Consider the following 27,775-nt stretch of genomic DNA (forward strand, 5'->3'; position numbering starts at 1 on the left):
ATATAACAAGAATAATTTATTGAATTATGAGCCATTTAAGCATACGAACAAAACCAGGCTAGAAGACTTTAGTATGTTGATCATGGCCTGGTGGCCTAAAACTATCTCCAAACATTACACAACAAGAATATTTTCTTTTCTTTTTTCTTTCTTTTTTTTTTTTTTTTAAATTGAGACAGGGTCTCACCCTGTTGCCCAGGTAGAGTTCAGTGGTGTGAACATGGCTTACTGTAGCTTCGACCTCCTGGACTCAGCGATCCTCCCACCTCAGCCTCCCATGTAGTTGGGACAACAGTTGTGTACCACCATGCCTGGCTGTTTTTGAATTTTTTTAACATATGGAGCCTGACCATGTTGCTCAGGCTGCTCTTGAACTGCTGGGCTCAAGCAATTTACCTGCCTTGGGTTCCCAAAGTGCTGAGATTATAGGCGTGAGCCACTGCACCTGGCCAGCAAGAATATTTGCACACAGTATGTACTTTGTGCACTTACAGTGGCAAGTCTTTGGATTTTATATAACCCTACATGGACTCAGTTCACTGTAGTCACCAAGGTACTTTAAATATTTTTACTCCATACTAAAAAACTAAATACAAAGGACCAAAGGGTTTCCAGTCATATTAGTAGTCTTCATTTCTACCTTCAACATTCATGCTATAGTAGTGTGAAATTCTCTTATTATCCATGACCGTTAGTAGCCTGGTAGCTCCAGCAAATAAGTAAGAATGATCAATTTTGATTTTGTCAAAATTCAGCTTGTATTTTGTTTAATAGCACCGAAAAGTGCTTTCTTACTTGCTGAAAAATTATTGTGTTCCTTAACACAACTGTAAACTTTGTGCTTGTTTATGTATAGAGAACATTCATTTCTAAAAATTTGCAATTTGGAACTTGCTACACTGGAATGGGATCTTTTTATGACACTGGCATAAGAAAGCTTCATTCAAATTGCAAACAAGCTTTTATTTCGCTTTTGTAAAAGATCCCCAAACCAATAGAGTTAGCTTGAGAAATATGAAGTTTTGTTTTTATTCAACACTAAATATATCCATAGTAGGCTTATTTTGTCTTTACTTTTATAAAACAATTTTTAGATATTACTTTCTAGAATATAAAGAAATAATTTTCTTTACAATGAGAGCTCTTTAATATTTATTATTTTTATTCTGGAATATAAGCCAAGCTACATTTACATATCCTGAATAAGCCATCTTTGATTTTTGACATTTAATTGATGCACAACTATTTTCAGGGCTTCAAACAAGAATATTGTAGCAATTGAGGATAACTTTACATAAAATGTAGTTTCAGTGTGAGTTTATGTATCTTAGGAATATGTAATATTTTCTCAAATAAATGCAGCTTTTTAAAAATGAAAGGCCACCATCGACATATAATTATTTTTCTATATTTCCATGTTGCATAAATAAAAGACTCTGGTTATGTACCTGATACCACTTTCAGGCTGTAGAACCTCAGCCAGGTTATTCCATCCCCAGAGCATCCATTTCTTTATCCACAGAAATGCAATATAAATACTTTCTCTATCACCTGTTGCTGTGTCATCAATGGGTGATAGCACTGTGAAGCCCCTAACATAGAACATGCAGAAGGCAGTAAATAAATATTCTTATTATTTTTTGCAATTTGACACACATCACTTCAACTACCAATATTATCCTTCTCTAACTGTGTAATCTTGGGTAATTTACTTAACCTCCCTGAATGTCGGGTTTTTTTGTTTGTGAAATATAGATAATATTTAGACTTTCAGGGTGGCTATGGGGATTAAATGGAAATATATGAAAACTGTTAATTTAGTAGGTGTTCAATTAATGTCGATTGCTCTTATTTAAAACACTAACTCTCAACTCTACCCATCTGCTCCTCACATTTGGAAAAAGTCATTTCCAACATTGAAAAAGATCATTTAGGGGCATAATTTGCACAAAATCGCTGTGTTTATTAAAATTTATCTTTTATTCTTTAAATGTAGCAAGTCCTAGAAAAAAATCTGTGTGAGAAACTGGCTTAGGGCATGCATGATACAAATGTAAAAATATACCATTTACATATAGATTTGCAAAATATATAAATATATATGTATATATGTAGTATTTGAGGCTTATTAGAATTTTGCTTATGATTGTCAGTTTCATTTTTAGTCTCCTAGTAACTATTGAAAAATCCATGATTTCTTTATTAATAATAACTATTAACAGCAACTGCATATACTTCTCTAATCCTCTAACAGTATTTGATATAGGTACTATTATTTTCTTTGTTGTACCAAGAAGGAAACTAAGTCACAGACAGCTTAATTTTTTAGGCACATCATTTGTCAATGGCAGAGCTGGAATTAGAACCTGGGAAGTTTGACTCCAAAGTATTTGCTCTGCATCACTCTACCACATTGTCTCTTTATTAATTTTTTTTTGCCTTTTCTACTTTTATTTTAGATTCAGGGAGTACATGTGCAAGTTTGTTACATGGGTAAATTGCATGTTGCTGAGGCTTGGTGTGCAAATGACTTTGTCACCAAGGTATTTAGCATAGTACCTGATAAGTAGCCTTCCAACCAATGCCCTTCTCCCACTTTTCCCCCTCAAGCAGTTCCCAGTGTCTATTGCTCCCATCTTTGTGCCCATGTCTATTCAATCTTTAGCTCTCATTTGTAAGTGAGAACATGTGATATTTGGTTTTCTGTTCCTGTGTTAGTTTGCTCAGGATAATGGCCTCCAGATGCATCCATGTTGCTTCAAATGACACAATTTCATTCATTTTTATGGCTACATAGTGTTCCATGGTGTGTGTGTGTGTGTGTGTGTAACATTTTCTTTATTCAGTACACTCTTGATGGTCATCTTGGTTGGTTCCATGTCTTTGTTATTGTGAATAGCCCTGCGATAAACAATATGAGTACATAAATTCTTTTGGTAGAACTATTTATTTCCCTTTGGATATATGCCAAATAGTGGGATTGCTGGGTCAAATGATAGTTCAGAATTCTTTAAGAAGTATCCAAACTGCTTTCCACAGTGGCTGAACTAACTTACATTCCCACAAACAATGTGTAAGTGTTCCCTTTTCTTCACAACCTCGCTAGCATCTATTATTTTCTGACTTTTTAATAATAACCATTCAGATTGGTGTGAGATGGTATCTCATAGAGTTTTTGATTTACATTTATCTAATATTTAGTTATGATCAGCATTTTTTCATATATTTGTTGGTTACATGTTTGTCTTCTTTTAAGAACTGTCTGTTCATGTGTTTAGCTACATTTTTAATGGGGTTGTTTGCTTTTTGTGTATTAAGTTACTTATAGATTTTGGATATTAGACCTTTGTTGAATGCATACTTTGCAAATATTTTCTCCCATTCTGTAAGTTGTCTGTTTCTCTTGCTGTGCAGAAACTTTTTACTTTAATTAGGTCCTGCTTGTCTGTTTTTGTTTTTGTTGCAATTGCTTTTGGTATATTCAACAAGACATCTTTGCCAAGGTCTATGTCCAGAATGGTATGTCTTAGGTTTTGTTCTAGGGTTTTTTTATAGTTCAGGGTCTTACATTTAAGTCTTTAATCAATCTTGAGTCCTTTTTGTGTATGGTGAAAGGAAGGAGTACAGTTTCAGTCTTCTGCATATGGCTAGACAATTATCCCAGTACTATTTATTGAATAGGGAGTCCATTACTCATTGCTTGTTATTGTTGACTTTGTCAAAGATCAGATGGCTGTAGGTGTTCAGCTTTATTTCTGGTCTCTCTAACGTGTTGGATTGGTCTATGTGTCTATTTCTGTACAAGTACCTTGCCATTTTGGTTACTTTAACCTTGTAGTATAGTTTCTTTTTTTTTTTTTTTCCTTTTGCAAGTAATTTATTTCCCCTTCAGGTTACTGACAGTGTAGCTGTGGCTCATTTTCACTGATGTAGAGGAATAGTTAGTGCTTATTAAACACCTGCTATGTGCTGGGAGCAAATGCTTTATATTTCATATTTGGTTGAACCCTTAAGGCCACCCTATCAGTTAGATACTATTCTTTTTTTTTTCTTTTATTGATCATTCTTGGGTGTTTCTCGGAGAGGGGGACTTGGCAGGGTCATAGGACAACAGCGGAGGGAAGGTCAGCAGATAAACAAGTGAACAAAGGTCTCTGGTTTTCCTAGGCAGAGGACCCTGCGGCCTTCCGCAGTGTTTGTGTCCCTGGGTACTTGAGATTAGGGAGTGGTGATGACTCTTAACGAGCATGCTGCCTTCAAGCATCTGTTTAACAAAGCACATCTTGCACCGCCCTTAATCCATTTAACCCTGAGTGGACACAGCACATGTTTCAGAGAGCACATGGTTGGGGGTAAGGTCATAGATCAACAGCATCCCAAGGCAGAAGAATTTTTCTTAGTATAGAACAAAGTGAAGTCTCCCATGTCTACTTCTTTCTACACAGACACAGCAACAATCTGATTTCTCTATCTTTTCCCCACCTTTCTCCGTTTTCTATTCCACAAAACCGCCATCGTTATCATGGCCCATTCTCAATGAGCTGTTGGGTACACCTCCCAGACGTGGTGGTGGCTGGGCAGAGGGGCTCCTCACTTCCCAGAAGGGGTGGCCGGGCAGAGGCACCCCCCACCTCCTGGACGGGTCGGCTGGCCGGGCGGGGGCTGACCCCCCACCTCCCTCCCGGATGGGGCGGCTGGCCGGGCGGGGGCTGACCCTCCACTCCCTCCCAGACGGGGCGGCTGGCCGGGCGGGGGCTGACCCCCCCACCTCCCTCCTGGACGGGGCGGCTGGCCGGGCGGGGGCTGACCCCCCACCTCCTGTAGTATAGTTTCAAGTCAGGTAGTGTGATGCCTTTGGCTTTGCGTTTCTTTTAAATTTTTTTATTTTTAATTATTGTGGGTACATAGTAGTTGTATGTATTTGTGGGGTACATGAGATGTTTTGATAAAGGCATGCAATATGAAATAAATCATGGAGAATGGGATATCCATTCCCTCAAGCATCTATTATTTGTGTTACAAACAATCCAATTACAATCTTTTAGTTATTTTAAAATGTACAATTAAGTTATTATTGTCTATAGTCACCCTGTTTTGGTATCAAATAGTAGGTCTTATTCATTTCTTCTATTTTATTGTACCAATTAACCATTCCTACCTCCCACCAACCCCCCACTACCCTTCCCAGCCTCTGGTAACCATCCTTCTACTCTCTATCACCATAAATTCATTTGTTTTGAGTTTTAGATCCACAAATAAGAAAATACAATGTTTGTCTTTCTGTGCCTGGCTCATTTCACTTAACATAACGATCTCCAATTGCATCTATGTTATTACAAATAACAGGATCTCATTCTTTTTTATGGCTAAATCATACTCCATTGTGTGTATATACACATTTTCTTTATTTATTCATCTGTTGATGTATGCTAACATTGCTTCCAAATCTTAAATATTGTGAACAGTGCTACAACAAACATGGGGGTGTAGTTATCTCTTTGATATATTGATTTCCTTTCTTTGGGATATATACTCAGCAATGGGATTACTGGATCATACAGTATATCTATTTTTCATTTTTTAAGGAACCTCTAAACTGTTCTTCATGATGGTTGTACTAATTTATATTCCCAACAACAGTATATGAGGGTTCCCCTTTCTCCACATCCTCAGCAGCATTTGTTATTGCCTGCCTTTTGGATATAAGCCATGTTGCCTGGGGTGAGATGATATCTCATTATAGTTTTGATTTGCATTTCTCTGATGATCAATAATGTTGAGAACCTTTTTACATGCCTGTTTGCCATTTGTATGTCTTCTTTTGAGATATATTTATTCAAATATTTCTCCCATTTTTATCAGATTATTAGTTTTTTATAGAGTTGTTTGAGCTCCTTATATATTCTGGTCATTAATCCCTTGTCTGATGGGTAGTTTGCAAATGTGTTCTCTCAATCTGTGGGTTGTCACTTCACTTTGTTGATAGTTTCTTTTACTGTGCAGAATATTTTTAATTTGCCATTGACTTCTGGCCTATATAATTTCCCCTGAAATGTCTGCTGTCAGACACATGGGAGCTCCATCGTATGTTATTTGTTTCTTTTCTCCTGCTGCTTTTAGGATCCTTCCTTTATCCTTGACCTTTGGGAGTTTGATTATTAAATGCCTTGAGATAGTCTTCTTTGAGTTAAAAGTGCTTGGTTTCTGTAACATTCTTGAATGTGGATAGTCATATCTTTCTCTAGGTTTGGGAAGTTCTCCATTTTTATCCCTTGGAATAAACTTTCTACCCATAGTTATTTGCTTACCTTCCCTTTAAGGCCAATAACTATCTTTCCAAAGACAGAGGAGCCCCACCTGTAGCTAAAACCACTGCAGGCCATAAGGAATACTGCCAAATGACAGTCAATGTTCCTTTAAGGCCCAAGGGCTCTCAAGTCAGCTTGTGGTGAATGCTGCCTGAGCTGGGACTCACCCTTCAGGGCACTGGGCTCTCCTCTTGCCCAGGGTGAGTCCAGAAACGTCATCCAATAGACAAGTCCTGAAATCAAGGATGCCAAGAGCCCCTGTGGCCATGCTGGTACCTAAGGTGCAAGTTGATGTCCCTTTTACTTTTCACTCTGCTTTTCTCAAGCAGCCACCCTATAGCCATCACAACTGGTGATGTGCTGAGTCTCACCTGAAGCCAGCAAGTCTCAGAGGCTCACCCAAGGCCCTTGATGTAGTACCTGGGTATTACTGCTGGTTATTCAGGGCCCGAGGACTCTTCAGTTAGCACGTGATGAATGCTGCTAGGACTGTGTCCTTCCCTCCAATGTATCTGGTTCCCTTCTGACCAAGTGTGTGTCTAGAAATGTCGTCTGCGAGCTAGGGCCTAGAATGGGGTCCTCACAACATTGACTGACGCTTATCCTGCTGTGGCTGAGCTGCTATCCAAAATGCAAGACAAAGTACTCCCCATTCTTCCCTCTCCTTTCCTCAAGGGGAAGGAAGGGGTCTCTTCTGGAGCTACGAGCCTTGCAGCCTGGGGTTAGGACTTTGGTGATGCCAGCTCTCCCTCACCCAGCTGGTGTCTCAGTAGATCACGTACACCCCCCAGTCCGTTGTCTCTGGGCTAGATCTAGGGTTTGCTTAATGATTGCAGTCTTTATAGACTATACTGCCTTTCCAGTATATTTATAGACCCAGCACAGTTTAGCCCTTGGTTGCAAGGTTTGTAGGAACTCAAGTTCAGACCACTGGGATTGACAATTCCCCTCTGGCAAGGACTGGTTTAAATGCTCCCTCTGTGGGTGGGCATCAGCTGATTTTGGTCTGGTTTTCCTTTCTGCTCTAACAGGAAAGCACTGAGTTAAATGCCCCACAATTGCTGTGCTTCTCCTCCTCCAGCACCCAGAGATGCTCTCCGCTCACTGCCACCATTGCTGTGGGGTGGGTGACGGGTGACATTGGAGACTCAAGACTTTTTTTTCTATTTCTTCAGTGCCTCTTTCAGTGACACAGATATAAAGCCAAGTTCTAAGAGGGCACACCTGATTTTTGGTTCTTATGAAGGTATTTTTTCTGTGCAGATAAGTGTTAAAATGCTATTGTTGCAGGGGAGATAATCAGTGGAGCCTTCTATTCTGCCGTCTTGCTCCATCTCTCCCACCTTTGACTTTCTTCTTTTTGCTTAGGATTGCTTTGACTATTTGGGCACTTTTTTGGCTCCATATGAATTTTAAAACAATTTTTATTTCTAATTCTGTGAAAAATGTTGTTGAGAGTTTCACAGAAATAACATTGAATCTGTAAATTTCTTTGGGGCATTTGGCCATTTTAATAAGACTTCTTCTTCCTGTGCATGAGCATGGAATGTTTTTTCATTTGTGGTGTCTTGTGATTTCTTTCAGCTGTGTTTTGTAATTCTCATTGTAGTCATTTTTCACCTCCTTGGTAAGCTGTATTTCTAGGTAGTTTATACTTTTTGTGCCTATTATAAAAAGGACTGTGTTCTTGATTTGGCTGTGAATTAGGACATTTTCCATGTGTAGAAATGCTACTGATTTTTTTCTGCGTTGATTTTGTATCCTGAAAATTTACTGAAGTCATTTATCAGTTCTGGAAGCCTTCTGGTGGTGTCTGTGAGTTTTCTGAGTATAGAATCATATTGTCTGTGAAGAGATTGTTTGACATCCTCTCTTCTGATTTGAATGCCCTTTATTTCTTTATCTTGTTTGATTGCTCTGGCTAGGACTTCTAGTATTATGTTGAAGAGGAGTAGTGTGAGTGGACGTCCTTGTCTTGTTTCAATTCTCAAGGTGGATATTTCCAGCTTTTGCCCATTCAGTATGATATTGGCTATAGATTTGTTGTACATGGTTCTTATTATTTTGAGGTTTGTTCCTTCGGTAAGTAATTTGTTGAGGGTTTTGAATGTGAAGTGATGATAAATTTTATTGAAGACCTTTTCTGTGTCTCATATCTTAATGTGCTTTCTTGCCATCCAGATTTTGAATTCTATGTCTGACATTTCAGCCATTTCAATCTGATTAAGAACCATTTCTGGGAAGATAGTGTGATTTTTTTGGGGGGTAAAAAGATACTGTGACTTTTAGAGTTTCCAGAGTTCTGTGCTGGTTCTTTCCATCTGTGAGGGCTGATGTTCCTTTATCATTTGAAATTGCTGTCATTTGGATGGGCTTTATATTTTTATGGTCATTATTGCCCTTGAAGGTGTGACTGTGGTACAAGTTGTGTATAGTTGAATGACTTGGTTTCTGGATGCTTTCAGAGGGCCAGTGCTCAATTCCACATTGCTGGGCTATGTACTCTATCCATGAGTGACTGGTACTGGGTCCATGGCTTTGTCCACTGTTCCCTTGAGGTTAAGCCCAAGCTGGGATGGAGGAGCTGAGGCACTGCCAGATTATTGGCAACAGCGCTCCATAGGGAATGATGGGGGCACGGTGGGTGTAAATGCTCCAGTGGGGGTGGTGACAGCACTATGGGTGGGAAGTGCTCTGGTGGGGGACTTGGGAGCACCACAGGTGACAGGCTCTTCAGCAGGGGTGCCATGGGTGGGATGCACTCGGGCTGGGTTGATGGTGGCACCACTGATGGGACACACTGTGACGGGGTGGCAGGGGTGCCACAGGTGGGATGCACTCCAGCAAGGGTGACACCAGAAGGAAGTACTTGGGGAGGTGGGGGGCCATGGGCTGGAAGTGCTCCAGTGGGCACAGCATGGGCACTATTTGTAGGAGGTGCTCTGGCAGGGGCACTGTGGGTGGGAACCCTTCTGGCAGGGGATGCCATGGTCAGAAAGTACTTCGGTGGGACAGTGGTGATGCCGCAGCTGATTGTGACCCATAGGGACAGTGGTGAGGTTGCAGACAAATGCCTTCTGGTGGGAGGATGTCAGCAAAAGTGCTCCAGTGGGGTGACAGGAGGATATGGTTAAAGTGCTATGATGGTAGATGCTGGCAAAAAACCTTTTGGTGGGGTAGCTGAGGCTGCACCGCGTGTAGGCATGGCCCGGCAGGAACTCTGGGAGGGGCTGGGAGGTCAGTGGGGCATGCAGATCAGATTCGCCCTGGTCCTATGGAAAAGACAGTCCTTTTCTCTCCAGGTCTAGCAGCTTACATATGTCAGACCCACCCCTTTCCTCAGGAGCTGTTCAGGGCCTGGAACGCATCCTGCCACTCAGCAATCCCATGCATGGTTCCCAGCTTCCTCCTCCTTCAATCCCAACATCTGGGCCCTCTCTTCAACCTCTCTCAGTGCATTCTTTCAGACAGTCTGCTTGACGCATGCCATATTCGTCAATATTCTGATCTGTCTTGGTGAGAGAAGTTCTTCCTGGCTGTGTCTAGTTAGCCATCTTGTCCAAGTCTTTGACATTGAAAGAAACTTATTGACCATAGTACCACAGGAACAGTTGAGATATTATCTAATGTAAATTTTGCTTTTTTCTGTGTTTTTCTTTCTCCTCACTGTTCCCTTCTTAATTTGATTTGCAAAAGCCAAAAATGCCAGATGATTATATACACCTCTCTTGACAACTTCCAAATATGATATGGGCATATGGGGGATTTGGAACTTCTTTTGTCCCCTCTCTATCCTAGCTTATTTCAGTGAAAAAAACTAGGTAGAGTGCTATCAATATCTTGGCTGAAACTGAATTTGGATCTTTTTGGTTTTTTGCCATCAGCAATATTGACTGCCATACTTGTAGACACAAAACCAATCAGGTGTCATTGGTCTTTGAAAAAATAATTATTGTTTGCTATAAAGTGGTTCATGTTCTTTTTTTTTTGAGACAGAGTCTTGCTCTGTTGCCCAGGTTGGAGTACAGTGGCATGATCTCGGCTCACTGCAAGCTCCGCCTCCCGGGTTCACGCCATTCTCCTGCCTCAGCCTCGCGAGTAGCTGGGGCTACAGGCACCTGCCACCACACTCAGCTAATTTTTTGTATTTTTAGTAGAGACGGGGTTTCACCATGTTAGCCAGGATGGTTTTGATCTCCTGACCTCATGATCCACCCGCCTTGGCCTCCCAAAGTGCTGGGATTACAGGCGTGAGCCACCGCGCCCAGCAAAGTGGTTCATGTTCTTTTAGGTGACAGGAGTGATTTTTAAAAGCAAGACCTTGAGGCATTGTGGAGATCGTATATTTGGTATTATTGGATGCTCTCATGGTCCTTTGGACATTTTTCTTTTTGTTTACAATTTTAGCTTTCCCAGGTAGCCTATGCTCTGATGTCTCATGATGGTATTACCCTAGAGGGTTTGTGAGTACTAGACTTTTTCTTTCTGACTCTTGATACCAAAATCAAGATGAGTATTAATTCTATCCCCAAGTTGTACTCACATGATTGTCTAGACATGAATTCATTTGTGTAAATAGATCTACAAGTGATGTCACATACGGCATTTTCTGCCTCTACATAAGATGATCTGTCCTCTAATTGCTAGCCTGGCCTTGGCCTCCAGGCCAATTTCTGGCATACAGCTGCAGGTGTCCAGTCAACAATGAATAGAAGAAGCAATGCATTTTCAAAAATAAAGTTGCTCCCAATATATTTTAAAAGTTACTTAGTATTGCGATAATAAGAGTACAATAAAATATGAGAACAAGGAAGATTTACCTGCTTGAAGAAAAGTAAATTTGAAACTGCCTATACTCTGTCATGCTGAAGGAAAGACATTCCTGCAACTTAATTGTTTGCCACGAGGTCCAACACTCACTTGTAATTTTTGATTATATATTAGATAAATAGTTCTCACTGGAAGTGAAGGCTATAGATGCTCTATTGAATATAAATTTGGGTTACTTTAGGAAGAAGGTTCTAGTGGCTGATGAATCCACCCATTATATTCTACAGAAAGTATTTTTCGTTGAATTTTGAGCTACTAAGATATGCTTAGCATTTTTATTTAAAAAATTAAACTTCTCTCTTTCTTTGTGTGTGTATGTGTGTCTGTATGTCTGTCTGTCTCTCTGTCTGTCCTGCTTGCTCAATCAAAAGAATTTGTGTATGTTGTGGAAAGTTATTTACAGTCAAATGAAAATGTGATTTGGCAGGTTGTTGGTTTTTCTCATGTAAGACATAAGAATCTCAGATATAGCAGTTACATAAGAATCACAGATACAAGTGTTTATTGTAAAGTATTTCATTATATATTTTTTTCAATTAGAAACTTTTCAAGTTTAAAATACCCTTCAATGATAATTTTCTAAATGTCAGGATTTAAGCATAACCTATTGAATTTACTAATTTGGTTAGATAATTTTTCAGAAATTCTGAACCTTTAGAAGAATTGGCTCTTAAATCTTTTAAAATATGTCAGTATTTCAAAAAGGTTTGCAAATACTGATAAACCTTTGACTCTGGCCACTCTTCACGCTTTTGTGAAAAGTGATCTCCCTGTTGTTATTGCATGGATAAGGAGCGAAAGATACTTTTAATACTAAAATTCCTTTTATAGCTAATGTAAAAATAACTCATAGAAAAAGGTTACACTAAAGTGAAAGAAAAATAAATGAAAACTTTACACAGAGGCTTAGAAAGCCACCCTCCTAAGTGTAGTGAATCTAAACAAATGGTCAGACAATTCAATTTGATACCAATGAGACATACTTGACTTTAAGGACCTAAGAGGAGAGGTCAACTAACAGAGATTTTAGATAGATAGATACAAACAAACACAGGTGATAGACAGATAGATTACAGTTCTCCTGGATGTATAAATATGGTGGCTTCAGTCATTATTCTTCATTAATTTTCTCGCACATGACATTGCTTCGTGTTGGAAAGATCCATATAAGTGACTGTTAACTACACTTCTGCACTTTGTACAATACTTCCGATTTGGGGTGACATTTATCAATTCCTATCATACTGCTGAGCAGTGCTTGCTGGAAGGGATGGGTATAATTTCTGAAACATGCAGTGTATATTTTAACAGTTTTATTCCTGTATAATTGACATACAATAAATTGTGGATACTTAATGTATAGATTTTGAGAAATTTTAACGCATGTATATGCCTATGAAGCCATTGAGATAATAAGTATAACTGTCACTCCAAAAAGTTTTTTGTGCCCATTTTTAATCCCTTTTCCCCTCCCCCTCATATGCTAGACTACCCTTGCCTTAGGCAACCAGTTACCTGTTTTCAATCAGTTTATATGCATTTCAAACATTGTATATAAATGAAATCATACAGTGTGCACAGTTTTATGCTGTTTTATTTTGTGCAAAATAATTATTCTAAGATCAGTCTACATGGTGCCTAAATCAATAGTTTATTCCTTTTAATGCTGAGTAGTATTTAATGGAGGATATACCACAATACTTTGTTTATCCATTTACCTGTTGATAAACATTTGTTTTTTTTCCCTATTTTTTGGCAATTAAAAATATAGCTGCTATGAACATTCAAGTATAAGTCTTTGTATGGACATATGCTTTTATACCTCTGAGGGAAATAACTTATGAATGCAATGTTTAGATCACATGGTAATTGAGTTTATACTGTTTAAAGAAACTGCCTGATAGTTTCCCAAATAGAGTGTTTCTTTTCCCATTTCTCCCAACAGTGTATGAGAAATCCAGTTCCTCCACATTCTTGACCATACTTAATAGGGTTACTCATTCTAATTTTAACTATTTAAATTTGTAGATACTGCGATCACAGTGTAGTTTAAATTTTCATTTCCATAATGAATAATGACATTGAGCATCTTTACATGTCTTTATTTGTCATCTATGTATCTTGTTTACTAAAATGCCTTTTAAAATCCTTTACCTATTGCTCCCCCATTGGGTTTTTTTTATTGTTGAATTTTGAGAGTTTTAAAATTTGTATATATATATATATATATATGATACCCTAAACATGTATTTGATAAAGGATTTGTGTCTAGTATGTATATATTATATATAGTATATATATAATATAGTGAATATATATAATTATATATTATATACATATTCTGGACACAAATCCTTTATCAGATACATGTTTTTATATATAGTATATATATGATATAATGAATATATATACTTATATACATATTCTGGACACAAACCCTTTATCAGATACATGTTTTTATAAACTTTTCCCCGGTCTGCAACTTGCCTTTTTTTCTTCATGATGTCTATTGAAGAGCAGTTTTTTATTTTGATGAAATGTAATGAATTACTTTTTTCTTACATGAATCAGAAAGAAGCATGTGGTTTTAATAGCTATCTGAACCATCACTGCTTTAACATTTTGCCCCAGCCTCTGTTTTTCATCAGCCATGTAATTTTCTTTTTCCCACCTTGCTGTTTTGGTCCCCTAATGAAGGGGCAATAAAACAAAAGAAAGTGGGTTAAAAGTAAGCTTAAAATGAAGGGTGGAAAAAAGAAAGGGACAGAAGGAAGAGAAAAATTAGTGGAAGATTTTTTAGGCCATTATAGTCTTGCTTCAATGATTTTATAGATTTTGTAGGGTAGTATGATATTAGAGAAACAAAACTTTATTCAAATTTATTTGATCATATGTAATACAATGTTCACAGAGAAGATACTTATACCAAAACTTCTTGACTGAACTAATTTGCTTCCATGGTTCACAAATTGATGAAATCCCAGTCATACAGAGATTTTCCTTACAGTACGTCTCCTTAGCAGTTGGAGGCAATGAAGCATGGAGTCAAAGGATGATGCAAGGTGGGTGTGAGGGGACCAATTGCAAAGACAGAAAATGCTTTGCCAGATTTACCCATTACTATGGAAACTGGCTTTCGGCAGTTTTCTGAGGGATGAGAGTTTAGGTGATTAATGTGCAGTATCTGAGCTCTATCTCTTTAGGTCAAATTAAATGTTATGTAAGGACAAGTATACTTCAAAACATTTATGAAAATGCATATTATGAAAAAAATCTATTCATGGGTTTCAAAATACTTTTTGCACCAAAATAAACTCATGCTAACTTGACATAACATATCTAAACAGGACCTAGTTTGAGATTCTAAGTAGGATGAGACATCATTTGAAAGAGACCCAATGAAAGCAATATGAATTCTGCTGATATTAAAATAAGAGCAAACACCAAATTTACAGTGAAGCTTTAGCGGAAAAAATGGTGAAATCATTGATGCTTTACAGAAAGTTTATGGGAACAATACACCAAAGAAGTCAGCAGTTTACAAATGGGTAACTCATTTTAAGAATGTACAAGTTATGTTGAAAATGAAGTTCACAGTGGCAGGCACATCAAGTTGAGAGTAAAAATTCATCCTGTTTGAGTCCTAATTCAATAGGACCTACAGTTACTGGCAAAAACAATAGCCAACACTATAGACATCTTAATTTGTTTAGCTTACAGAATTGTGACTGAAAAGTTAAAGTTGAGCAAACTTTGTACTTGATGAGTGCCAAAACTGTCACACCCAGATCAACTGCGAACAAAAGCAGAGCTTTCAATGGAAATTTTAAACAAATGAGATCAAGATTCTGAAGCGTTTCTTCAAGTAGTTGTAACAGGTAAAACATGGCTTTACCGGCAAAATCTCGAATACAAAGTAAATTAAAGCAAGAGGTAGAAGTGCGCCAGTTAAAGCAAAATATGATAGCAAAGGTCATGGCAACAGTTTTTTAGGATGCTCAAGGCATTTAGCTTGTTGATTTTCTGCAAGGCCAAAGAACAATAACATTTGCTTATTAAGAGAGTATTTTGAATAAGTTATCCAGAGCTTCAGCAAAAAAAATGCCCAGGTAAGCTTATCCAGATGGTTCTTCTGCACCATGACAATGCTCCTGCTCATTCCTCTCATCAGACAAGGGCACTTTTGTGAGACTTTCAATGGGAAATCATTAGGCATCTACCTTACAGTCTGGATTTGACTCTTTCTGACTTCTGCTTTTTTTTCCTCATCTTAAAAAAATCTTTAAAGGGCAGTATTTTTCTTCAGTTAATAATGTAATAAAGACTGCTTTGACATGGTTAAATTTCCAGGACCCTCAGTTTTCTTAGGGATGAACTAAATGGCTGATACCAACACTTACAAAAGTGTCTTGAACTTGATATAGCTTATGTTGAGAAATAAAATTTATATAATTTTTATTCTTATGTTTTAATTCCATTTTTCCATAAACTTTTTGAAGTTCCCTCATATGTGAGTGATTTTTATATTTTTCCAATCAAAATTCTAGTTATTCTGTAATATATTTTGTGATATTCAAGCACAATTTAATTTATAATTTCTCATATTATATGCCAGGGAAATATATATGCCTTTGCCACTTACTAACTGTGTGACCTAGGCAAAAAGACAACCTTCCCTAAGCCCAGGTTCTTCAGCTTTAAAATGGGCCCAGTGAGTAATTAACTCCTATGTTTCTTGCAAGAGTTAACTAAGATGATGAACAGGAAGCATTTAGCATATGCCTAGCACACAGTAAGCATTCAATAAATATTTTAAAAATTATTTTCAAAGGAAAACCCATTAATATAAAATTATGTTTTTCAGCCTTTAAACTTCAGGCTTTTATATGATAATATATACTTGGAAAAAACTTGATTAAAAAAGACTTGTATACTAGAAAATGTTTTACTGACTGTGAAAAAATGATTTTGAAAAATCAACCACTTAATGTTTAGCAAAGAAACAAGTCTGTTTTTCAAAATTAAAACTTGTGCTATTAAAAACATAATGGGTTTAATTGCTATTCCTATTAGATTTTTTCCCCCTCATAGTCTATTGAGACAAACTGAAAATCTCCATTAATTCAATGATGCTGTTATCTTAATGTGGGGAGTTGCTTTTAGATACCAGTATTATTACTGTCATATTTATAGTTTTACCAAAGCAGTCTAATAATTTTCCTATTACTTTGACAAACTCAAGCACCAGCAAACCAAGTTTTATATTTATTTCTGTTTCCTGTTGGAACAATTGACCTTACCCTGAAGAGTGGAATATAGGCCAAAAACATAGCATGTACATATGTTGTGAAAAAAAGTTATCATGTTTTGGAAAATATATTATTCTCGTAATCATTATTTGCTGCATTTCATTTGAAGATTTACTGCTGACAATCAGGTTGCTAAGTATAATATTATTCATTATAATATGTGACAAGAATTTGAGTGTCTCTTCCACAGTAGCTAATTAACAATAAAAAATATACGTAAAAGGAAAAGAAAAAAATGTTTAGAAACAAAATTAAATTGACATTGTCAAGAAAAAGGTTTTTCATGAGAAAAATATCTGGGCAAATTAATGGCATACTTCTAAGATATATTGTTTAAAAATGTTCCTTCAATTAAAACATGAACTACTGAGTAAACACATAATTGCTTCTGTAGTTCTCTTCACCAATTTTTATTTTTTGTGATAGTTAACGATTTCTCATTCTGTTCTATAATATACAGTCTTGTAATACTCATATAGGGCTTTTAAATTATTTTACAAATGAATGCCCAATTTCTATTTGTTAAGGGATAATAAAACATAATAAAATTTAAATGAGTGAGTTAGGGGAAAGAAAAATATGCTGAGTCTATAATGGACTGAAATGAGTGAGAATGGAAAATATGTACTTTTAATTTGTGAGAGTACAGATGGTCCTGGAGTTATAATGTTTCTACTTATGACTTTTCAACTTTATGATGGTGCAAAAGCAATACACATTTAGGACACTCCTTGACTTATGATGGGGGTTATGGCTGTATAAACCCATTGTATATTTATAAAATATGGTAAGTTTAAAGTGCATTGTCAACTTATGATATTTTCAACTTATGATCATTTTACCAGGATATAAGCCTCTTTGCAAATTGAGGGACATCTATACTTGATAGTATTTGAAATACTGATTAGATTTCCTTTTTAAGCCAAGCATATTGTGTAACATATGTAGGTTTATCTAAATATTGGCTTTATCTGACTAAATTGTTTTCTTAATTTCCTAGTCAAATTGTTCATTGCTAGTGTATAAAAATGTAACTGATTTTGCATGTTGATTTTGTTCATGAACATTTGCTGAATGCTTTAACAAGTTTTTATGTGGAATCCTTAAGGTTTTCTGTATACAGCATGTCATATAAAAAGAAAAAATATTTTTTCTTTCTAATTTGGATGCCTCTATTACTTTTTTCATAACTCCTTTGCCTAGAACACCCAGTACTATATTGGATAGAAGTGGAAAAAATACAGGCATCCTTGTCTTGTTTCTGATCTTAGAGGAAGAGCTTTCTGTCTTATACCTTACATATGATGTTACGTGTGAGTTTATCCTACATTGCCATTATTGTGTTTTGGATGTTTCCTTCTATTCCTAGTTTATTGAATGTTTCTTTTTAATCATAAAAGGGTGTTGAATTCTGTCAAGTGCTTTCTTTTTTCTTTTCTTTTTTTTCTTTCTTTCTTTGAGACAGGGTCTCACTCTGTCCTCAGGCTGGAGTGCAGTGGCACCATCCTGGCTCACTGCAACCTTCACCTCCCAGGCTCAAGTGATTCTACTGAGTAGCTGGGACTACAGGCGGGTGCCACCACACCAGGCTAATTTTTGTATTTTTTGTAGGAACGGGATTTTGCCATGTTGCTCAGGCTGGTCTTGAACTCCTGGGCTTAAGCTATCCACCCACCTCAGCCTCCCAAAGTGCTGGGACTACAGGCATGAACCACCACAACTGACCTGAATTATGTCAAAAGTTTTCTATGCATTAAGTGAGATCGTCGTGTGTGTGTGTGTGTGTGTGTGTGTGTGTGTGTTTTCCTACATTCTATTACTGTGGTATATTAAATTGATTGATTTTTGTATGTTGAATGACCATTCATTCATTCTGGAAATTAATTTCATTTGATCATAGTGTATAATCCTTTTACTATGTTGCTGAATTCAGTATGCCAGTGTTTTGTTGAGGATTTCTGCATGAATGTTCACAAGAGATACTGGACTTTAGTTTTCTTTTCTTGTAGTGTCTTTGTCTGGTTTGGTATCAGGGCAATGCTACCCTTCTAGAATGAGTTAGTAAGTATTTCCTCCTCTTCAAATGTTTGGAGGTGTTTGAGAAAGATTGATGTTAATTCCTCTTTAAATGTTTGGTAGAATTCAGCAGGGAAGACATCTGGTCTTGGGCTTTACTTTGTTGGAAGGTTTTTTATTACTGATTCAATATCCTCACAGTTTTGTATCTATGCAGATCTTCTAGTTCTTCAAGAGACAGTTTTCATAGATTATGTGTTTCTAAGAAATTTTCCATTTAATCTAAAGTAATCCATTTTTTTGGTGTATAATTATTCATAATATTCTCTTATAATCATTTTTATTTTGGTAAAATTCATAGCATAAAAGCATATTTATATATTTTATATATATATATAATCTTAATTCATGTCACTAGTCATGCATACCAAGATTGAAATCAAGTCCCTGTTGTTTTGCATTTATGAATAATATTTCAACAGCATCTTTGTATATAACTCTTCACTGACTGTGCTAGTTTACCTGTAGGGATAACATTTAATATACAAGTTATTTATAGGATAAATAACAAAATTGATATGTCAAAGGTGATACGCACTTTGAAGTTTGTGGATTTTGCAAAATAACTCTCCAAAAAAATACCCGTTTTCTCTCTCACTACCAGTGTTTGAGATCAGGGCTGTCACTCAACATTTTTATCTAAGGTGAATGTTACCAAAGGTGTTAAGAATTGCCAATTTGAAAGAAAAATATCTTTTTTTATTTTTGGAGGGGAGTATAAGTAATTTGAATCTATATTTCCATATAATGTGCTTATTAAATTTTAGTATGTGTTATTTTAGCTTTAAATATTAAACTACAACTTTTACTCTCTACCTTTAATGCGTTCTAAAATTTTAAGTAGCATGACAATCTTCTGTTATTTACAGATTTGCTTAGGTCAGTGTCAGGTATGTTTTGAGTCATTTTTGGTAATTTATGTTGCACATTCCATCCAGATTTTAGAACTAAGCCTAGAATAATATTAGTATGTGTGTGTAAATAAACATAAAAATATACAAATATACAAATACATATCTACACACCCATTAGAAAGAATTGGTTCTCAGATTTATGTGAGAGTTGAACAACTAGATTAATGTCCAGAAGTAACTGAGAAAGAACAATACACCATGTGCAAAATTATTAAATATAGGATGGTGATCTTGAGTCTAGTACATGACTACCCACGGATGATAGCAGGCAGCATAGTCTAATGTCATGCTTTTCAAAGAAGCCTGGAATTTTGCGGGAGTTGGGAGGAGAAATCTTCTAGCGGAAGCAATACAGAGAAAGAATACTTCCCAGAGTTCCATGACTGTGGGACAATGAGAGGACTGCGGTGAGAACCTTCCAGTGGCTTCTTTGCATACAATTTCTTACAGTATATTCTTATTCTGATTTAATTTATTTTGCAACTATAGAAGAAATTATTTAATTTCATGGACATGTACAGTAAATTATTCACATTTAGTTTCATAATAGCAGTTATATTCCATGTAAACATAAAAGTGATCCAATAATGGAAAAATGAAGCTGATAGTGAATATAAGATGTCACATTGTCTTGTCAAGTCTCTATCCTCTGTCTTTTAAAATGGAAAACAAAAGCAGCAAATGTTCTGTTGATGATAGTAAATGTTATGTCTTACAAGTATTCAAAGCCCATAACAGGCATGATCTGTGCCTGGAGAAATTCATGGCCTGTTCCTGTGGCTTGCTGTCACTGCATTGGACAGTGAGGACATATATGTACCTGAGGACAATGCATTTTTAAAAAGAAGTGGATTTCAAACTTTTTTGTCTAAGGCCTAGAATTTAAAAAAATATTGATTTTACATTGTGACTCAATAAACACAAACATATACATATTCTCTATTATATGCACAGCTACAAATAAAACAGAAACAAAATTTGTATGAAGCAATACTTTCTTTACTATGTAGAATGTGTTTTCAGTTTAATGTCTGTCCTGTCCAGTATTAAAGATACTGGAAACATGTGGCTATTTCAATTTCAGTTAATTAAAACCAAATAATATTACATTAGCCATATGTGGCTAGTGGCTACCATATTGGATAGCACAAATATAGAATATTACCATCTTGTCAAGTCTCTATCCTCAGCTGCAGGTCTGTTGGAGTTTGCTGGAGGTCCACTCCAGACCCTGTTTGCCTGAGTATCACCAGTAGAGGCTGCAGAACAGCAAGTATTGCAGAACAGCAAATATTGCTGCCTGATCCTTCCTCTGGAAGCTTCGTCCCAAATGGGCACCAGCCTGTATGAGGTGTCAGTCGGCCCCTACTGGGAGGTGTCTCCCAGTTAGGCTACACGGGGGTCAGGGAACCACTTGAGGAGGCAGTCTGTCTGTTCTCAGAGCTCAAACACCGTGCTAGGAGAACCACTGCTCTCTTCAGAGCTGTCAGACAGGGACGTGTAAGTCTGCAGAAGTTTCTAATGCCTTTTGTTCAGCTATGCCCTGCCCACAGAGGTGGAGTCTACAGAGGCATCAGGCCTTGTTGAGCTGCGGTGGGCTCCACCCAGTTCAAGCTACCCCAGCTTCTTTCTTTACCTACTCGAGCCTCAGCAATGGCAGACTCCCCTCCCCCTGCCAGGCTGCTGCCTTGCAGGTCGATCTCAGACTGCTGCACTAGCAGTGAGCAAGGCTCCGTGGGCGTGGGACCCGCCAAGCCAGTCGTGGGATATAATCTCCTGGTGTGCCATTTGCTAAAACCGTTGGAAAAGCACAGTATTTGGGCAGGAGTTTCCCGTTTTTCCAGGTAGAGTCTATCATAGCTTCCCTTGGCTAGGAAAAGCAAATCCCCAAACCCCTTGTGCTTCCTAGGTGAGGTGATGCCCTGCCCTGCTTAGGCTCACCCTCTGTGGGCTGCACTCACTCTCCAACCAGTCCCAGTGAGATGAACCAGGTACTTCAGTTGGAAATGCAGAAATCGCCCATCTTCGGCGTCGATCATGCTGGGAGCTGCAGACCGGAGCTGTTCCTATTTGGCCACCTTGGAACAGACCCCAAATGTATGATTTCACAACATAGCTAACATACAGTTATTAGTAGTATGTTTTACATTCTGTTTTACACAGTCTGTGGAATATAATGTATATTTCACACAGCACATCTTATTTAGGACTACCAACATTTTAATTGCTCAGTAGTCACATGTGACTAATGGCTGTCATATTGTACAGGACATGTCTAAAGTTACAACTTTCAGGACTTTTGGTCACCTGTCTAACTCTGTAAAAATATGAAACACGTGAAACATCTGTATTGCCCGTCAACACACGAAACACCTGTATTTCTCACCTCCCCCCAGAAACAAGTTAAAATATTATTTTTTTTCCAAATTAGGCATTTCTTTCTTTTAGATATCTGTCCTCTTCAAGAGCAATGTGACCAACAGTATCTTACTGTTTGGGACCATCTCCTAACCAGGAATAATAAGAACATAAATAAAGATGTCATTTATTGGGTATTTGCTCTGTGCTTTTGGCTAATTGTTTTCCATATGCGTTTCATTTCAAGTTGGTTTTACATACACACATTATTATGTCTTATTTCAAGATGATTTTACTTCAAGCTCTCTCTCTAAGGAGACCACACTCCAAAAAAAATAGAATTTATTAAAAAAAATTCAGGAAGAGTTTGTTACTCTCAAGTAAAAACTAAGAAAATATTGGTGTTTAATTGTAGTTCTCTTGTCTTTACAATTAATGAAGTGTGGATACTACCATAATTCAACTAAACAGTATTTATAGGCATTGCTGTAAACTATTTGATTTTGATGCATGGCTAGAAACATACAGTTTTGTGTGCAAAGGTTTGTTTATGTCAAGCTGGTATTTAGAGGTCAGGGACCATTTCTGAATCATTTCCATAAGAATATAAACTTTAATTTAAAAATTAATACCAACTTATATAGGTCAATTTTAGTATAAAAAAATTCCAGAGTGATGATTTTTTATAGTAATAACTTTTGTTTTTTTGTTTTGTTTTGTTTTTGAGACAGTTTTGCTCTTTCGCCCAGGATGGAGTGCAGTGGTGCCATCTCAGCTCACTGCAACTTCTGCCTCCCGGGTTCAAGTAATTCTCCTGCCTCAGCCTCCCAAGTAGCTGGGATTACAGATGTGTGCCACCATGCCTGGCTAATTTTTGTATTTTTAGTAGAAACAAGTTTCATCATGTTGGCCAGGCTGGTCTCGAACTCCTGACCTCAAGCAGTCCACCCTCCTCAGCCTCCCAAAGTGCTGGGATTACAGGCATGAGCCACTGTGCCTGGCCTCACTAATAACTTTTATAACAAAATGTTTAACATTTTATATATTAAATATTTTCAAGAAATTTCATGCTTGGGATATTGTGATATTATATAAAATAAAATAAATATTATTTTAATGGGGTAATAAATAGAGCATTAAAATGACTTAGGAAGAAAATAAGAACAGTTACCCAGGGGCAATAAGTATTCTGAAAGTTGATGCGTTTATATTATTTTCCACTTTCTAAAATTATCTTAGAAAAGTTGTTGAAAAATTACCATTTTAATGGAGATTTTTAAAACATTTCCTTAAACTCTTTCCTTGAGCTTTTCCTTAAAATGTTCTGAATAGGTATCAGGTTTAATTCTAACACTGACATCTAGAATTAATTTTCACTTTATATTTATATGTTTTAAGCTAGAGTAACTTTAATATCTGTAGCTTACCTTTTGTTTCAGAAAACTAAACCCTGATTAATAGGGCATCTTGTACTTATGTGTTGTAGGTACAATTACATTTTCTACTACAAGAAGATGTACTACAAGAAGGAAACATGATGATTATGAGGAAGACACAGATCAAGATCAAGCCCTCTCCTGTCTTGATTCAATAACAGAACAATCTAGCATTTTGGATGATGCAGACACATGTAAGTTTATTATGACAGAGTTTCACTATTAGTTTGCATAAATCCAAATCGTCATTCACTTTTGAATGAAATAGTTTACACGCATAATACATATCCAAATTTGTATTGCATGTTTATGTAAGAATTTTATTATTTCAGTATTAACTATATGTAGCATATATTCTGGAGTTCCACTGCTATTAATGTCAATAGTATCAAAATACTTCAGCTAGAAGGGTGCCCACTCTTTCATAATTGAAAAGCTTTACGTATTTTTCTGTCACTATACAAAAGCATACAGCAAATTTCTAATAAAATGTTAATGAGTATATTGTTTTAATAATGTAATATGCATTGCTTACTTCAATATAAGAGATACTAGCAATCTTCCTCATATGCCAAAGAAACTAAACACTATTTTTCCCCCTAAATTATAAAGCTTTATTTGAATGTTGTTAAACATCATGTCTTTTTAGTACAAGTTCCAAGTAAAATAAGGTGATGAGAAGTTGGAATACTCAGGGCAGGTTTCCTGGAAATGGGTGAATGAGTTTTTCTTTTATGGGTGAGTAGCAGGGATGCAAGGCCTTAGTAAAGAAAAGTGGTTCAACAGGGACAAACTTGTGGAGACATTTTAAATGTTATACAAAAGAAGAAATCTTTATTGAATGAATTTGTATTAGATAGCATTCTTCACAGAAACAGAAATGATGGAGTGTGTGTGTCTGTATTTGTGTGTCTGTGTGTATTGAGAGAGAAAGATTTGCAATTGACACCATTGTGGGAGCTGGTAAATCTAAAATCTGCAAGGCAAGCCAGCAGGCTAAAAAGTCAATGTCAATGTTGCAGCCTTGAGTCCAAATTCCCCAGGATAGGACAGGCAGGCTGGAAATTCAGGCAGTCTTTCTATGTTACAGTCTTGAGAAATAATTGCTTCTTTTTGGAGGAACATCAGTGGTTGCACTTAAGGCCTTCAACTCATTGGAGGAGGCCTACTCAATGGAAGATAATTTGCTCTACTCAAATTATACTAACATAAATGTTAATCACATTTCTAAAATAGCTTCACAGGAACATCTAGACTAGTGTTTGTTCATACAACTGGGCAGTATAGCCCAGCAAAGTTGACACATGAAATTAAGCATCACAGAATCCATGGACTAAAGAGTGGTATTTAGGAATATTCAAAATGATTTGGGAAGAGAAGTTGGGCCAGTTAGACTACTACAACAGCAAATTGAGTTTAAAGTGAAGACAACCAGGTATTTTATGGTGGTGGTGGTGATGGAAATATAGAAATATCACTAAAGATGAGAAATATTTCAGAGACTAGCATTGGATGACTGTCCTTATAGAAGATAATGAAAAAGGGCATTGATTCTAAAAAATAATAATAAGAGTTTGTTTGTATTTTGGTCAATAGAAAAAAAAAGAAATTCAGAAGGAAAGAAAAAAGTTTTGGAGATTGTAACACTTAGCAAAGTTTTGTACTTCATGGTGTTGATCTGACATCAAGATATTTACATAGCAATATCCAGTTGCCAATTGAATCTTTGTAGCTGAAACTAGGAATAAAAAACAATATTAACATGAGTTGTAAAGGTTTAGGGTCTCTTTCAGTGAAATCATGCAGGTGAGACAAAGGAATAGATAATTGCTGTAGATGTGTTATGTTAAAAGTTAAATCCTCATTAATATCTAGGGCAGAAGAACCATGAAGGAAAACCTTCATGAGGGTTAAAGTGTTCAGAAGAATTTGAAGGAAAATCAAAATATTATGATTTTATGTTAATAGGCTAAAAAAGACTGATCTCTAATAAACATACTAACCTACATATTAACAGGTTGAAAGATAGATTAAAAGCTAGGAAAAATGTACCTGACAACATTAAAGGTATCCCTAATTCTTCAGACAGGTCTTTTCATATCCTTACTCTCAGACAGAATTAACTTTTCCCCTATAATAACATGGATCCTTTTTTAAAGACTGCTCCACAGTATATTTATTTTCAATTAGAGAAATCTTCTAGCTTTCCTCTCATCAAAGAAATGAAAGCAACACCTAAATCAGAATGTTTTAACCTTCCGAATAGGGAAATATGAAAGATAATGGTAATACCCATTTTTAATGAGAATCAGATCAAAAGATGCAATCGCATGCATTACAACAGAAATTTAAATTGATAAAAACTTTTTTAAGAGAACATTTATAGTATATTTAAACTTTTAATTATTTTTTATCTCCTTCAATCCAATGATTCAGTCTAATGAATTTGTTAGAATATTCAAAGATATACAAAACATATGACATTTAAGAATGTTTCTTTTGTGATATATTGAATAATTGAAACTAAAGTTTTAATAGTATTTTCTGAATAATATAAATGTGTATATTTTTATGTACATATGAATGTATCAATTATGTATATTGTATACACCCCAGTATATTTATGTGTCTATGTCTATATATCCATATCTTTCTTGATATTTTGAGCCTGGAATTTTGTACAAATATATTAAGTAGCTGTCATTTAGTCATGAAATTATGAAGAACTTTCATTTTCATACTATTCAGGAATTTCTAAAATCATTATAGTGAATGCTATTGATTTTATAATTAGAAAAATATTTTAATTTAAGGCTCAGAGTTAAAAAACAAGCACTATTTTGTTGTTGTTTTCATCAATAAATCATTCACCAATCCCACTCTAATCAATAAATTCATACTCAATGTACATGTCTAGTACTGTAGGAACTAAATCAGCTACATCACAACACTGCCACGTGTGATAGTCACAGTAATTATAAATAATAGGTGTTATTGTCCCTGCGATGGTTAATTTTATGTGTCAACTTAGCCAGGCCACAGGGCCCAGATACTTGGTCAACTTTATTTTTAATGTTTCTGAGAAAGTGTTTTTTGGATGAGATTAACATTTGAATCCATGGACTCTGAATAAAGCAGATTACCCTCCATAATGTGGTTGAGCTTCATCCAATCAGTTGAAAACCTTAGTAAAATAAAATCTGACCTACCCCAATATACTTCAGATTTTGGATTTACCAAGCCTCCACAGTTCTGTGAGCCAATTTCTTAAAATGTCTCTCTTTCTCGCTCTTCTTTACACATCCTGCTAGTTCCATCTCTCTGAAGAACCATGACAAATATAGTCCCTGTTCCACAAATGGGCAGACTCTTGAGATTCTTTGCCAAAAATCACCAACTAATGGTGGTCACATTGGGATTTGAACCCTGGCCTTATAACTCTGAGTCGTTCCACTGATCTTTGCACTAACCCAGAGTCATGAAGCATCTCCTCAGTCATAGCTACTGTTTATTTCCAGAATTATTTTCTCTGTGAGTTCAGTGTGGGTTAAAATATTGGAAAGGCCCAGATAAAATATGCATAAGCTACCTAGAAGGGAAAACACTTTTCATTTTAAGAACTTTGATTTATTTTGGGAGAAGTCACATTTAAATGTCATAAAAGCACTTAAAGTGCTTTTATAAAATTGAAGGAGCAAATGTGAGCAGAGCCTTCCTTAATAATCTCTCATCAGTATAAATTTGGTAACCTTATTTTCTGCACATTTCTGCTTTTAAGGGAATGAACTGATGTCTGAAAAATAAACAAGTACAGGAGTCAGTTCAAAATGTGGAAATAAATTTGCCCTCAAGAACTCCTCATAGTTATTTGGAATAAGAATTCAACTGGGTCTTATTAATTGTAACTATTTTTTTCTCTTTCTCCCTCTTACTAGCTGTTTATGTTAAATATCTGGATTGTTCTCAGGTCCACCAATCTTATAAGTATTTTAGATACCTAAAGTGTTGAAACAGGATGCAAAATAGTACAATACAGTATGGTACAGAACAGTGCAGTGCAGTAAAATACAATGTCATGCAATACCATCCCATACAAAGCTACGAATGCCATACAGTGCAATACAATACAACACAATACGATGCTATTCACTGTCATACAGTGCCATACAATACAGTACAATGCAATGCAAAACATAGACTCATGAAAAACCTTTTCAGTAGAGAGAAACACTGAGAATTCCACTAGTTTGTGCTTCTTATTTCATAGATGAGGAAACTGAGGCCCAAAGAGGTTAGCAATTTACCTAAATAAGTTAATCTAGCATAACAGTTCTTGAAATCTTTTAAACATGACAATACTGATGTGAATATGTATACAATTTACTGAAATTGGAGGACAATCTTAAGCCATGACCTAGTTCAACACAGGAAAACAAAAGAATATCAAAATGGGAAGCTGAACAGAGAGGAAAAACAAAACAAAACAAAAGTGAATTTGACAGACGTAAAAAACCTTTTTATGAAGGGCCTGGTTGATGAGGATT

The 27,775-nt window shown here is 36.3% G+C and overlaps 1 protein-coding gene across 1 annotated transcript in view; it reads left to right on the forward strand.

Annotated features, from left to right (window-relative positions):
* The window catches only part of CFAP47 (cilia and flagella associated protein 47), a 467,323-nt gene that overhangs the window by 336,771 nt on the left and 102,777 nt on the right, over positions 1 to 27,775 (forward strand). The window contains exon 50 of the mRNA XM_003805971.5: positions 23,282 to 23,425. Coding sequence (XP_003806019.4) covers positions 23,282 to 23,425 — 144 coding nt within the window. The remainder of the gene's footprint in view (positions 1 to 23,281; positions 23,426 to 27,775) is intronic.

This window comes from Pan paniscus, chromosome X, assembly GCF_029289425.2.
Source record: "Pan paniscus chromosome X, NHGRI_mPanPan1-v2.0_pri, whole genome shotgun sequence".
NCBI lineage: Eukaryota > Metazoa > Chordata > Mammalia > Primates > Hominidae > Pan > Pan paniscus.